Source organism: Stigmatopora nigra, chromosome 1 (genome assembly GCF_051989575.1).
Source record: "Stigmatopora nigra isolate UIUO_SnigA chromosome 1, RoL_Snig_1.1, whole genome shotgun sequence".
NCBI classification, from domain to species: Eukaryota; Metazoa; Chordata; class Actinopteri; order Syngnathiformes; family Syngnathidae; genus Stigmatopora; species Stigmatopora nigra.
The window spans coordinates 11,459,570-11,474,912 of NC_135508.1; the positions used below are offsets into that span (position 1 = coordinate 11,459,570).

General features: G+C 40.2%; 3 protein-coding genes across 3 annotated transcripts; all 3 read right to left on the minus strand.

Moving 5' to 3' along the window:
- Positions 1–766: 766 nt before the first annotated feature.
- On the minus strand, positions 767–2,279 carry LOC144201648 (galactose-specific lectin nattectin-like). The gene is made up of 7 exons (XM_077724398.1): positions 2,199–2,279; positions 2,008–2,067; positions 1,887–1,902; positions 1,699–1,784; positions 1,420–1,563; positions 1,113–1,224; positions 767–1,025 (listed from the first exon to the last, which is right to left on the minus strand). Exons 1-7 carry the CDS (start codon positions 2,253–2,255, stop codon positions 952–954), a joined length of 549 nt encoding a protein of 182 aa, XP_077580524.1. The 5' UTR covers positions 2,256–2,279; the 3' UTR covers positions 767–951.
- A 3,959-nt stretch (positions 2,280–6,238) lies between these two features.
- On the minus strand, positions 6,239–7,705 carry LOC144201813 (lectin BRA-3-like). Its single transcript, XM_077724601.1, has 7 exons — positions 7,618–7,705; positions 7,439–7,501; positions 7,258–7,282; positions 7,088–7,173; positions 6,830–6,970; positions 6,652–6,760; positions 6,239–6,500 (listed from the first exon to the last, which is right to left on the minus strand). Exons 2-7 carry the CDS (start codon positions 7,499–7,501, stop codon positions 6,436–6,438), a joined length of 489 nt encoding a protein of 162 aa, XP_077580727.1. The 5' UTR covers positions 7,618–7,705; the 3' UTR covers positions 6,239–6,435.
- Positions 7,706–10,048: 2,343 nt separating this feature from the next.
- On the minus strand, positions 10,049–15,313 carry atp6ap1a (ATPase H+ transporting accessory protein 1a). Its single transcript, XM_077716594.1, has 11 exons — positions 15,139–15,313; positions 14,012–14,138; positions 13,868–13,942; positions 13,545–13,738; positions 13,020–13,060; positions 12,851–12,936; positions 12,547–12,696; positions 11,870–12,027; positions 11,582–11,632; positions 10,892–11,129; positions 10,049–10,702 (listed from the first exon to the last, which is right to left on the minus strand). Exons 1-11 carry the CDS (start codon positions 15,255–15,257, stop codon positions 10,493–10,495), a joined length of 1,449 nt encoding a protein of 482 aa, XP_077572720.1. The 5' UTR covers positions 15,258–15,313; the 3' UTR covers positions 10,049–10,492.
- Positions 15,314–15,343: the final 30 nt, after the last annotated feature.

Genomic DNA, 15,343 nt, shown 5'->3' on the forward strand with positions numbered 1-15,343 from the left:
GACTGCGTCTATCCTGTATTTTAAAGAAGTGTTTGCGACTCTTCTCCTATGAATTCAAGTAGCAATTAGAGTAGCAAGTCAAACAAACATTTTGACAGTATTTCAGAGAACATGGCTTCTCTTTTGACGCCAACTGGATTAAACTCATCCAAGCACTTTGTAGTCAGAAGTACTTATACAGTATGGGGCTAATCTCGGTAAGATCCCACATAAACATTTTCTACTTAGATAAAAAAAAAAAAAAGAGGCAAAAACCAATTGTCATTGTATCCAAAGTGAAATAAATCCCCAGCACCAGAATTCTACTGCTGAAAGAAGGTGAGAGAATTGTGTTGCTAGTTTTTACAACTTTCTTTCTTACACATGAACGTGGAAAGTATCCCGTCATCTTTAAGGCGCAAATTGATGACTGCATTTCGTCAAATTCTCATTGCCACCAAAATGCATCAAATTCTCATTCCCACCAAAATGAAGGAAGTTTACACTTGATCTTTCTGGCCGAAAAAGGTCCAATTCCAATTTTTAGGAAAAAATGACACTGCTAAGTTATTTGACCGTCAATTCATAATGCTGCTTCTTCTGGAGCACCAATGGAGAAGTACTGTTCCGTATACTCCCAGTATGTTTAAAAACAGATGATGTGATATGAGTTATTTGTCATCGAGCATGCAGACTATATGTTAAGATTATGTACTACACGTGATTTGTTTTTTTTATTTGTTGAGAGGCCATTGAGTAAACACAATGAAACATTGAGATGCACTAATAGATTTCATCATTTATTGCAGAGAAACCCTTTGACCATCCAAATATGATTGCCATCAAGAGAAATTGAACCGTAAGGAAAATAATAAAGAGAGCTAAAAAGAAACCGCTGGAAGTCCGTCATCATCTCCGAAGATTGTTAAGATTTCGGCAAAGACATTTTCTGGGGCAAAGTTGTGGAGTTGATTAGTGCTCGTGAGCTTCTTTGACGCAAAGGAAGAAATTAGTATCGGTGCAAGAATCATCGTTCCATTGCAGTGCTGTAGAAGAAAAAGGAGAGAGCATTATGAAAGACGCCGTGAAAGTCTTTGCATGTAGGATTCACAAAGAAGACGACATATTCTTACTTAGGCCATCAATCTCCACACAATCTTCACCACCCATAAAGTTGTCTGGCTGACTAGTTTCGAAATCCTCGAAGTCGAAGGGTGAGCCATCAGTCCACATAAATGTGTCCTCCTGCAATTGAGTCAGTCATGATAAGAGTCACATGTTCATTATTACTACACGTGGATTGTAATTCTGTAGTGTCAGCAGTTATACTAGTGAGCTTCTGCTGTCAGTTCATAAAGATGAACCTCAATTCCTTTTGAATTAAGAGACGCAGAATGGCCATTTTTTTAATGACAACTTATCTAATGGTCAATGTTTTACCTCAATGCCATCATGAGCTCCAATCCAGGTGTCTTGAGCATTGGTGGTGGTTCCAAGGGCTTCAAAAATCAGCTCCTGCGCCAATACCGCTTCTTTGCGGTCGAGAATAGACATCAGATTCCCACCTTTGAGTATGCAGATTTCCTAATGGGAGCAAGTTTAAGGTGCAAACTTAATGCTTATAATAAACAGTGGAAGTTTCCATTTCTATTGAATGCGCTGCCACATTCTACGAGGCGTCAGATCATGGATACAGTACAGTCTTGAACTCTTGCCTACCTCGGCATCCATGAAAGTTCTCTCCTGCTGGACAAAAGTATAACAGTTGTCGTCCAGTTGAGTCCATCCCTTTGGACAATAACTCCCTGTAACATAATTGTCGTTTAACAAAGAACAGCAAAGTACATATGGCGACTCGATCTAGTGTTGAGCCGTGATATACACCATAACAGGAAAGAGGGACGGACCTTTACTGTCACCACACTGTGAAAAAAGGAAAAGACATTGTTAAAAAGAAACCCAACTCCGATCAGGCCAATTATACCGTATATTCCTTTTTATTAGTCGGCTGCTAAGATTTTGACTTACTGCAGATACGAGTCCACTGATTCCACAGAGGAGGACCAAGGTATGAAGTGCAAATTCCATCTGTGCAAAGACAGAAAAATAGAGAAGTGTATCTTCAAGAATTTTAGATCATACAATAGGAAACTTGTGGCACTAAACTGAGTTTCATTAAGCGGAGGTAATGGCAATTGGTGTGAAGATGTATTTGTTACCTTTGCAGTCTTGATGCTTGATGCCCAGTAGATGTGCCAAAAAGTAAAACCAGCCATCCTTTTATAGGCGACTTGACGCAAAGCTCGGAATGTGAAGCGCGTCACTCGCACAGATGTCATGTGACACGTCAAACAAGTTCCTACATCAGTCATTTTTTATTTTTTTTTTACTAAATGAACTTTGAAGATGAACAATATGGCTTTCGAAAAACATTTGACGGGGCACAGTCAGCTCACAACAAAACGTCTCAATCGCCAAGTCGACTAATAAAGCACTTCTCCCTCAACTTGGGCGCCATTGCTCCAAAGCGAAAACCTTTGAATTGGATTCGAACACGTGGAAATGATGTGTTTTTTTTTGTGTGTGTCCGCATGAAATATTGTGTGTTCCCATTCATCATAATCGGAAGGCATCAACGCAAATATTTCAAAAAACAAACAAACAAATATTTCTAAAAAAATGTTTATTGATAAGATATCTTCAAATTTCCTCAGAAAAATGGCTAGTGCAAAAAGAATTGCTGTCAAATGGGTGGGGTTCTACCACAGCATACCAGGAAATGTACTTTGAACTGGTTGCTTAATTGGTTGAAATGACACCATTGGAATCAGAATAATGATAAGTGCCTTCATAGAAGAGCAGGAACTATTCATATTTCTTTTACTTTATTCTGGGACTTAGGCTTAGCATTTTGGCTCCAACTATGTACAGATTTTTCAATAGTTTTCACTGTCCTTGTGAGGGTTTTATCTCATGTTCTTTTATGTTCTTTTAACATATCCTATTCAGCTGCTGAGCGGGACAATGGCAATTTGAATGTGTTTTTGGCTGAAGAGTTGCAATGGGCCACATCCTATAAGCGTTTAGGTCTGCCTTGGTGCACTCTGCTTGTGGGGGTGATGGTTTTTTTTGGGTTTGTTTCGTTTTGAGAAAGCAAAAGAGGGAAGAACGCTAAGAATGGTGACATGAAGAATAATAGTTTTCCCCCTCTACTCTTACTGAGGGGCCAGAGAGAAAACCTATAGAAAGAGGGAAGCTAGAATAGTGGGGAGAACCCAGTATTAGGCGAAAAATTCCTTGTGAGTATTCATCGGTCGACATCCTACAATGTGTCCAATGGCACCTAGTCATTCGGCGATATAAGAATATGACGGGCAAGTCAGACATCATCCCAGGGAGTAGCAAACTCAAAAAGCCCCAATGCCCACAACCGTGGCCAATGAAGTGGAGTAAGTGCCATCCGACCTAGTCAATAGCCCCAATAATTTCAAATGACTTGAACCAATGAGAGAGGAATGACCTAAAAGTGAAGGATTCAAACTTTTCAAAAGACCACTACGCACACCAAGGCCTGAGGCCTATTTCCCATCAAAGAGGGTGGGGACACAAATGATACTCTGATGTAAACTCAACAACACGCCCTACAATTTAAACAAATGACTCTGACAAGTGCGTTCAGTTAAAACATAATTGATGGCGCACCCGTTCTAAATTAGGTAAAAACATTTTTTTTACAGCACATTAGCCAACGCCAGCAATAACAATGCTGCCTGATTCGTCGGCATGCCACTTGTCCTGTTGGACTACAGAGGTTTGGCGTCTCTACTGAGTCAGATATTTGCTTTTTAATATGTGGGAGCGTATACATTATGAAAGGAAATTACCTTTCTGTTTGATATTTGTTGAAAAGAATGTCTCAAGTTTGCTTTTGGCAACTGTCCGCCTCAGTGTACCTTCCGACTCGTGTAACCTCTCCTGTATGACCGCATTTCCATTCACGCAACACAAATCAATCCATGTGCATAGGAAAGAAAACGACAGGTGTTAATTTAGATTTGAATTTGAACAAACCCTGAATTTGTTAAAAGAGCTGCTACGCCTTCAGGCCAATTCATGTATTCACGTGACAAAGTCAACTTCAGGTGCCTTCACATGCCTACGAAAAAAACAAACCAAAAATAAAACCTAAAAAACAATGAACTTGTGACAAATATATCCTCAAAGTTAAAAAACAATAACAAAAAAACACCTCATGGTGAAATCCTTTTTGTGCCTTCCTTCTTCTAAAGTAGGTTGCAAAATATATATCGCACAGGTTCCGAAATTCTGCTGACCAAGATGTCTTCAATATAAGGATTATGGGGCCCACTGCATTGTAAGGACGTCCAGGTGTGTGTGTTTTTGTAATCGTGGCCGTATCTGTAGCACGTCGGTCTCACCGCTCTGGGGTCCTGGATTCAAATCCAGGTCGGTCCATCTGTGTGGAATTTGCATGTTCTCCCCGGTGGTGTGCGTGGGTTTTTTTCCAGGTACAACGGTTTCCTCACACATTAAAAAACATGGATGGTGGGCTGATTGAACACTCTACATTGCCCCTTGGTATGTATGAGTGTGAGCGTGCATGGTTGTTTTGTCGCCTTGTACTCTGCCATCGGCTGGAGACCGATTCTGGCCCAAAGTCAGCTGGGATTGGCTCCGGCAGCCCCTGCAACCCTAATGAGGATAAAGCGGTTCAGAATATGAGCGAGTAAATGAATGAATGAATAAATGGCCATATCTGGCCTTGGCACAATTCTCTCTCTCTCTCTCTGAACATTACTTTTGACCTCATGATTTGAGTTGCGTAGATAAGTGTGTGGCCTTTCTAATCAACACCGGTTAATGTATTAATCACCGCCAACAGTTTTAAAAAACACTGAGGAATCAACTCAAGGAAAATAAACCGTAGCTCAAAGAAACTAAAGGGAACGCATCAAAACAGAGACAGACAAACAGACAGGAAGCCATTTTGACTGAGTCAGGTATGAACCACCTGGAGTCCAATTATTGAGAGAAGAATGCAGGTGTGGCTTAAATTTGTGACAGTCACAAGAACACTCATACACACTTGTTGAGAATTTTTAGATCATGTGGAAATTCAATTATTTTTTACTCCTTTTCCCTTAACAATTTGAATGTCAGTTGATTCATTCATTCATTCTTTTGTATCGCTTATCCTCACCAGGGGTGCAGTGGGTCGTTGAGCCAATCCCATCTGACTTTGGGCACCAGGTGAGGGACACTGTGGAAAGGTGGCCAGCCAATCGCAGGGTCAAGAGAGACAGACAACCATATTCATACATAGGTGCAATTTAGAATGTCCAACAAGCCTATGCACATTTTTGTCTGGAAGTGGGCGGAAATCAAAGTACCAGGCGAGAGCCCACATGAACTCCACACAGATATCTGGGATTGAACCCTCAACCCCAGAACTGTGAGGCTGACACGCTAACCACTATGTTGCCGGGCCGACTGTTTTCACAGTTCTGAGATTGAGGTTTCAATCCCCAGTAAATTATGATTTTTCTGTGGTAGGCTGGCTGGTTGAACACCCTAAATTCTTCCTAGGTATGAGTGTGAGCATGAATCATTGTCCTAGGCAACCTGGTTTTGATATTGAGATTAAGAATGGGTTTACAACCGCCTGTCTTTATAAAAAAATGTTCCAATGTTCATAGAAAGTCCCATACCGTCCTGAAATATAGGAGTTAGCTAACTTGTGTTTTGCTAGATTACAAATGTTCATGATAGTGAGAGGCAACACCACACCGTTTTTATCAAAGCAGTGGTCATTTCAAATGGTAACTATCTTGTTTTTGTAAAGAAATCACATTGAAAGAATTCTGGTAATCACTTGTGGTTACATTTTTGGACTGGGATAGAATTATGGTACTATTTACTAAATCTGAGGGGGAAAAAAACACCACTGACCAAATATTGCTTACAAAACTTTAAGCCTGCATCAGATTTGAAAATCTCATTAATTCCATGTGTGCCCCTAAAATGTCCAGTTAGACCTTATTGTGCTCTCGTTTAAAAAATAATAATTTAGAAGCTAAATAAAATGTATATATATTATTATGAACTATTTTGAGAAAGCCCATTGTTTCATTTTTTTTAGTTTTAACCTGTTTTTGTTTTTCTGTGATAAATGTAACCCTTTTAGAATCCACTAGATTTCATGAGAATCACTTATACAACAAACACATGAACATTGACATTTGGTGCACAGATTCCATCATTTATTGGAGGGATACCAAAACTGTTAAATGAGAAAAAGAGAAGGGAAAAAGAAATAATTGCAAAACATCCAGTTAAAGAAGGACACCAATTAAAACTGATCCAAACTATAAGGAGGCATCAAGATGGTCGAAAAGATATTCCAGGTAGTTCCTGCGGTGTGACGCTTGGGAAGCTTTACCACAGGGGTTTGGCGCACAAATAATAATTTAGATCTGCACAGTCATCGTCATTCCAATCGCCTGTTTAAAAAAAACAAAAATAAAAACAAAGGGGGAGAAGGAGGAGGTAGTCATGTATTTATATTTTTAAAAATGTTCTATTTGTCAAGCATGAAGACCCACTCCCAAGCGCATAAACATACATTTTAATTTAAACAACAAGTGTTTATACCTTCATTATCAATCTCAGCACAGTCTTCATCTTGGAAATTATCTGGCTGATTTGTTCTGAAGTTTTCAAACTTTGATTTGTCCCCATTAATCAAAACAAAGTCACCCTCCTACAAGACAAAATGAAACTTTCAATAATGTATCACAGCAACACGTGCCTTCTCTTGTTAAGATTTTACCGTAAGTCCATCATTACGTCCAATCCAAGTGTCCCGAATTTGCCCTGAAAACTGCTGCCGAATCAATTCTTCAGCAAGTGCATTTTCCACTGAATCATGGATGGGTGCCAGATACGCTCCCATCATGCCGTTGCACGCCACCTATTGGGAGAGATAAGAGACAACAAATGGCAAGGCATTCAATTGTTAATGCACTTCAGCCTCTTCTTGATTCAATGATCATTGATGGACTAGCTACGGTGTCAAAGTTTTCCTCACCGCTGCGTCTGTGTAATTAAGTTGGGTCGATTGGAATATATAACAGGTGTTACGCCACCGAACCCAACCATCTGGGCAGCAGGGAACTGCAACAAAGTCATTCGTTTCAGATGATTTAAAAAGCCAACAAAAGACATAAATGCCCCGGAACAGGGTGCGCTTTCACTAACCTGGCACGGTATCCAGTACACCGTGCTGCAAAGGTAAAGAGTACATTAGTTATATGCAATCCCAAAGCATCAACATCAAATATTGTTTTTCTGTAGCCATTCGAGAACTGACAGAGAGATATTAATGAATCAAGACAAAGATGGCTCAAAGAGTTGCTTGTACTCTGGAAATTTCACTTACGACTGCAGAAAAGAGTCCACTGATCCCACAAAGGAGGAGCAATACACGAGGAGCAAATGCCATCTGTATAACGATAGAAAAATACTTTGCATTAAACACTTCAATCCTTCAGTTTGAAGACCAAAGTCACAGTGTTAGGCTTTCGGGCCGTTAAAGGGAGTCTGGAGAGAGGATGTTACCTTTGCAGTAGTGATGCCTGTTGCTTAAAGGATGTGTTTTCAACAGCAATGAACAGACCTTTTATATATCAGCTTGACACAGCTCTGGAATGTTGAGCGTGTGGTTCATGTCATGTGACGTAGAAAACGGGTTTTTGTCCAGCCCAAGGTAACAATAACATGAAAAAAAAGTCATCCAGGTTTAATTGGGCACTGATACATCTTTTTCCTTGGTTCCCTTGATATGGATGTGATGGAATTGGACAGTTCATATGGAACAAGTTCGCAGATGTATTGCTTCCACCAGAAAACCTCCAAACTCCACAAATAAGTGCACTTTAATCAGTTCTTTTCATTTTCAGAACCAGTTATCCTCACAAGGGACACAGGGGGTGCTGGACCCTATCCCAGCTAATTTTGGGTATTAGTCAGTGGACAACCCTGAATTGGTGCTGAGCCTATTGCAGGTGCATCTTAATGTTTTGACTTTTGTTTTTGTTTTTCTGTTTTTTTTTTCCCCACCAGGACACAGTCTTTTGTTTTCTCCTTTTTTTATTGAAAATGTCACAGAGAAAGAAAGGCTTCAGAGCCAATTGTTTGATTCAAAGTGTCAGGAATGCAACGTGAGGCAGGGCGGTGTTCTTGCGTAGAAGGAAATGTTCTTCATTTAATTAGTTGAGGTTGACTGCTACACTCCCATGCCGCACCCTGATGTCCTCCAAGTCATTAGCTGCCATTTTGCGGGATAGAAAGCATACGATGAGTTAGAAAAGCAGATTCTGATACTTTACTACTTTGCTAAAGTTGACTTAGCCTTGACTGCTGACTACTCTGGAGAAGAGGCTGCAATATGGCACTGCATCTAGAATATTTTTCAACATAGTACTTGCTCATTTTCAAAGGAAACCTTTTTTCGTATGTGCAGATTGACCCCACCTCTGCATTTGTGGATTGGAGAGTTCTATGTTTCTTAGCTGTGTCAAATGTGCGTCAATTTGCTTCAATCATTCCAAACAAAAGGGGGGTTGGGGTAACTATCGGCCAACTCAGTTAAAAGTATCAACAGCGCCTCTTGAAATGTTACATCTTTAATTTCACAGCACACCCAACATACAGGAATCCATGTACACTTACATCAATGCTGTTTAGTTGCATGGTATGTCATTCAATGGCCTTTGTAATGACTTAATGGGAGATACTCCCATGACATGTTTGTCGAGGCGTAGTCTCGAAGATTTTGTGACAGTGAATCATCAAGGACCTAATTATAATTTAGCGTTCCACTCACTGATTGCTGAATTTAATTTCTTAAACCATCAACCTGCAGGTATGCCTAAACTTATAAACGCCCTTGAGAAGTACACCTGCCTTATTGTCTACATAGGGCACAAAATGCAGAAAATCACACTGTGGCATCCTGTCTTTCACAGCTCTTACGCATCTTAAAAACATTTTCAGCACACCCGTAAACTAAAAATTGTGAGGGTTAAGGGCTGTAAAATGCAAGAAATTCAAGCAGCAAATGTTTATAAACTCATAAGAATGAATGCTAGAATGATGAAACTATTATGGTGTAAAAGATTTCAATTTAATAAGAAACTTGATCTGTCAAAATGTTTTTGTTTTCAATGTGTTCTCATAATGTTATAAAATCAACAAATTACTATTTTGAGCCTTAAAATAATGTAGAATGCATTTTATTTTGGGGAATGAATACTGAATGTAATTCGGTTTGACTTGGAAAAAAAACAATGGACTATGATTTGTGTGGTAATATAATATTTCTTTTAAATGGGAAGTACTGTTTTATAAAACTTGGGATATACGGAAGTTAGGTTATATTTTACTTTGTGGGGTAATGGGAACAATTTAGATTAGAACTTTATTTCATCTCGTATTCGGGAAATTTCTTGGTTGCGGTTAGCAAGACTGACACAAGACACACAAGACATTGTAGACCTAGGTAAAAACCTGGAGCAGGGAAGAACAGAGATAAGGCAAGGTGGCAGGAGTGACTAGAAAAATATTTTCTTCAAACATATCTGCCAAATTAACTGTTAAATCTACTGGATAAAATATACAAGAATTTTGCTTAATTTGTGAAAGAATCATTCATCTTTGTGAGAGATAGGCACTTTCAATTGTCAGTGACTGTAACAGAGATCACATTATTTCGAGGAAAATGCCCTGAAAAATAAAATAAAATGAAAAAAATACATGCACAGCATATGAGTTTTATAATGACTGCGTAAAACTTTCATTCATGCCATCAATCCACGGAATCTGTACATTGATCCTTATCTCCAGCTAAATGTAACAGCTAATTCATTCACCAGCTCTTGCACTCAGCTTTCCAGTTCTATGGTCCTGAAAGTACAATACCGCTGTATACTAATGGGTAACTACGCCCTCTGTTGTCTATTAGAGAACTTCACAGACACAAGCGTTCAAATGGTTTCCAAGGCTTTTTTTTAATTATATTGACATTACAGCACTTTCACAATTCTTCCCTTCTACAGACTATCCATTCCCTTTGTTAGCGAAACGAAACCAAACAACAAACAAACCAAAAACACAGCAATCTCACCAATAAATACATTTTGTATCATAGATATTTTTCCACGTGGGACTGATTCCACCAACAAGTTGTGCACAGCCTTGTTTGTTTATTACTTGAAAACATAGCTGATTTAAGATACTGGGACAACATCAGCACTTTGTCTTTATCACACACACATATACAAGCCAAACACCAATGCGGGAATGGTGCGAGCATCCATTTAAGAGGACATAAACAGATAGATGGGGTGGACAGAGAGAAGAAAGAATTTAAAGTTGTGGTGGAAGGAAAGAGAGGAGCACACCACAAGACTGGGGTGTTATGATCGAGAAGACTTCACTCTGTCTGCGGCACAGAGATGGCGGGACCCTTGGGGTCATCAAACCGGTCCATGGTGTGGAGCTGCATGATCATGTGAAGGCCGTAGGTTAGCACCAGGACCATGAGAAGACTGGTCATCAAGCCCATCCAGATCCCAGGTGAGAAAAAGCCAGCACAGTCAGAGGCATAGGAGAACTTGCCACCACTCACGTTGAAGCCTTGAATCTGTCAGGACGTGGTCAACCAAATTATAAACTAATATTTATATTGGGAGGCTAAGAGGTAGTAAACACAATGTGGATGGAACTGGCCAAGTAAAAAATGTGTACAATCAATATGGCTTACTGGACACTTGGTCATGTACACAGAATTAGTACAGGACAGACAATTGATGTAGTGAATATCTGATCTTACTTGAAAGTCCTCAAAGGAGACCCTCCATTGATTAGCTGGATCTTTGGATGAACGTGGGACAAGCTGCGGCCACCGGAAGTTGTTGACGGACTCGCAGCGGTAAGAGTACTCGGCAGGGGCGTAAATGTGCCTGCTGCCGTTGAATGTGGCCTTGGTGCCGTCATATTCCAACTCGACGGCATCGAGAGTGAACCAGCGGCGGGCGGACACTTTGTAGTGACGCTGGCTCAACGCAAAACTGCACAGAGATACAATTTTTAAAAAAAAAACTTATTACTTACTTACTGTCAATTTGTATGTCTAAGCAATTGATTTTGCTCGTAATTATTGATGGCTTTAAGGTGGTGCAGATTAATGCTGTGTGGTGTAGTACAGTATGAGTTTGGCCTCGAGTACAGTACAAAACTTTTCGGTGTACCACATTATAGTAATGTCTGGTATCGAGCAACTCATTCCTCTATCTTGGATTTTCATAGGTTAAGTTCACAGTTTAGGAAAGGGATCTTTGTTGTGATTTTGCACCACCTATAGGTCGGTGTTGCAAAATAAAAACAAAATCATTTCTAATGTAGTGTTCCGTTCCCCTGACATCCTTGAAATCAACAGGCATGGGGGGAAAAAATATATTAGTCTATATAAAAACAAGGTGGAACGTGTTCAACCATAGAGATTTCCGACAAGCAGACTCACATTAGTTTGAAGTTGCGGTGTCCAAGAACATTCTCGTAGTTTAGGGCAAGCCTGTAAAGGATAAAAAAAATAATCCGAATCAAGAAGAGACTATGATGAAAAGCAACATCACCTCCAACTTCACTACTGGATCAAACCAACCAACCATTCAATTCAAATCTAATCTAATTGCCGATAAGGCAACATGATGACAGAAATCATAGCACTGGACTTTCTAGATAAGAAACAACAAAAAGATGGTTTACTGTTTAAAAAAAAAGCCCAGGTGTGCCCATCACTTTCCACTACCTTGCTTTAGTTTTGTCGCAGGTGGAACCATGTAGCTTTGGGCTAACGCCCTCGCCAAAGGTGGTCGGGGTGAGATCGTGTGTTTCCCAGCGCCCGCTACGCAGGATACTGACAGACAGTCCTTTGGCCCAAAGAATAATACAGCTGTTTTCACCTTCCTGTGCATATACATGGTAAATTACTGTCAACAATTACTGTCACTGTAGTTAGCTGGGCTATGCTTCAGCACCCCCCAGAACCTTGAGGTCAACGGATTCAGAAAAAGAATAAATGAATGATAAACTCAGTGTATATTTTTCAATAATGAAGAGAACAAGTTAACTTTGAAATATGGGGACTGAATTTTTTGAAGAGTTTGCTTAGAAAATTATAACTTTCCCAATACTATATAGAGGGATCATTTTTGAGTACCAGAGGTTTGACATTCCTATTATTGTGAAATAGTAGGATTAGGCAGCAGAAGTAATAATAGAACAGAAATGCTGGTGTTATTGGCGTGTGTTAGAGATATTGCCATATATTTTGAACTAAACAGGGCAGTGCTACCCTCTTGTGGCAACAAAAGGTACAAAGCTTTGGTGCACACAGCTGTCTTATAGACTCATTTAGTCATCGGACTTTGGTGACATTGCTCAGATGATGAGGAATAACAGAAGATATAAAAACGTAAATTTGACCTTGAACTCCACTGGAGCGTAGACACCAGCCTTCTCCCTCATTTTACGTTGCCTTTCATTGGCTCGCTCCCGATCTCTGTATCCGCCTCTGGCCTGGAGCAGCGATCGTCCACCCGCCATTATGGCCTCCACGGAGTCTGACGGAGCCCCCTACAAAAAAGGACCACATTTTCATTCAAGTAGTTGTGATGGGTCTCCTCAAAAAACCTCCAGCAGTAACTGTCTATTACTCCCAAAGATCAGAACTTAAAAATGGTGGCATGGGATCATGAGTTCTCATTCCTAATTGGCCAAGTGGACTTACCCGAGATGGTTGCAGTGCAGTATAGATGGCCGTGTATGGAACAGACTGCCCTTTCATGACACTCACAACCTGGCCCATCACCTCATCTAAACGGAGCCATGAAAGCAAGGTTGTTCAAGGTCAGCTGCTTTCACTCAATGACAAACCACTCGAGTCACAACTGACTCACCGTTTCCACTGAGTACTTCTTTTGCCGAAATGAGATCAGACCTGAGAGGGAAAAGACATATTTGTACATTTGGTAATGTTACACATCTCAAACTCTTTAAAAACAATTAGCCCTAACCCCACTCCAATTTTACAAACAGTAATTGGTGTGAAACGTATTGATTGAATACGAGTGACATACCGACACAAGAGAAAATTTGAGATTTGACCACACGAGAGATGCTGCTTATGTATTACTGTAACTGCATTAACCGTCAAAGCGTCCAGCATTCGCTGTAAAGCTATCTGGCGCCCTCTAGCGATGTGAATGTGTATAATGTCTAAATCCTGGATTTAAGATTACCGTCACTTTTTCAGTCTTATTTCAATGCAAAAAACACTGTCTCATATTTGGGCCAATACGGTATAGTGACAGCTAAAACAATTCAGTGCTCTGCTACCAGATGAAGGTTGAATTAAACTGTGTTTCCAGTTGATGCCATTTATAAAACCAAAAAATAATTCTCTACTCTACTGGTGCACACACCCAATGTAGTAAGGCAGTCGGAAGACGAGCAGGGCAGGCGAGGAGGCGTTGAGCGTCAACTGACTTAGCATGTCAGGGTCCAGGTAGATGGGTGAGGTTTCCAGTTGTTCTTGCAGGTGACCAACTACTTCGTTGGAAGCCGGCCAGGAAACGGCTGGAAGCACCAGGCTGGAGGACGATGAGCGAAGAGCATTCTACAAAACAAAAAAAAAAGCCGATTTCATATCTGCCGCAATAGCCTTCAGAAGAAGATTGCATCTTAATAAACCCTTCTACAGCTGCTCCCCCTGGTGTTCACGAAACAAATGGAAAGCTGAACAAACCTCCAAGTTGGGGAAGACGCTGTCTTGCTTATTTCCGAAAGCTCCCCCGTACAAAGTAAAATCCTCCACACTCATCTGTAAAGAAGACCAGAAGTAATCTTGAATAGATTCAACAAAAATCCTTTAAAATGTCCACACATGTACCTTGTCCTGAAGAAAAAGCAGGACATTTCGGGGGCCCGTGGTCAGCATTTTGTCCAGGTAATCGGCAAGTTGTTGCCGCTCGACAATGTGACCTGCCGCAGGGGGCTGTTGGTTTGCTTGAGGGGTCCTGCATGTCCACGAACAAGATGAGAGGAACAAAAATCAACATTTTGTCATTCCACTCAACTGGAACATGATAAAGGTTGCAAAAACATTCTTCGTTTCAACGTGATGAATTTAATATCTTACAATGATTCAAAAGTTCAGTTTTTATTGCACAGAACTGCCACAATTGATCGACTTGTTGGCAACTATCATATTTTGATTTTAATATCGTAGTAGCAAAATTGACAGCTATTCCGATCGTGCTGATTGAAATATAATTTTTGGACATTATAATTAGTACAAATCTTCTCTTTGAGCTTCCTAACAGCAAATATTCTTTTGTAGTGTTTTTTAAATTATTTACAATTGTTTTACTCAAAAAAGGGGTTCAAATATTAAATATTTCATGTCTAAACCTTTTGTTTTTCATTTAAAAAGAAAAACAGTAAATATTGCGTTTTTAATAAAACAGAAAGTGAACAAATTTTAGATATAATATTTAGAATTTTTTTTAAATCGATTAAAAGAATGGCATCCGATGCAAAACTTGTTCCAAATCAAACATGGGAATAAAAACTAGTATTACTATGAAGATTTGAGATTTTGCAACGGACAAACAAGGATCTTAGAGTGAATTGTATGTTAGATTGTAGAGAAAAATGGAGAGCCATACAAATGTGAGTCAGATTCGAGTTTCAGACCAGACGCCCCTGAATGTTTTTGCCATTTTCGATGATGGAAGGAGAAAATAGGTTAAAAATACGGTTGGGGATAACTGCTAAAACAGAAAATTAGGTGGATCAAAAGCACCTCTGTTGCTTACCTGCAGGACTTCATTTAGCAGTGGTTACAAGACGCTAAAACTCAATAGGCATTTCCAAACAACTAATATATTCTCAAATTATGGGATTAATTGAATGGTACTGCTGTCAAGTGTCAGGTGGTTTACACGGCCGAGGCGCTCACGATCTGCCCCTCAGTAAAGAAATAATCTAGGTAAAGTAGGATATAACCGGACTCACCATTGGTGTGTCCACAAAACCAGCGGCACCTGCTCCTCGCAGCTGCCCAGCAAGATGAGCTGCAGGACGAGGAGGCCCGCAGTGATGCGGTGAAGGGGAAGCGTCCGCGTCGTCGCCATCTTCGCCTATCTCAGATGATGACGTCAAGGCAGGGATGAAGAGATGGGCTCACTGCGCAGCCTTACCTACGCAGGCGTCGTGTTCT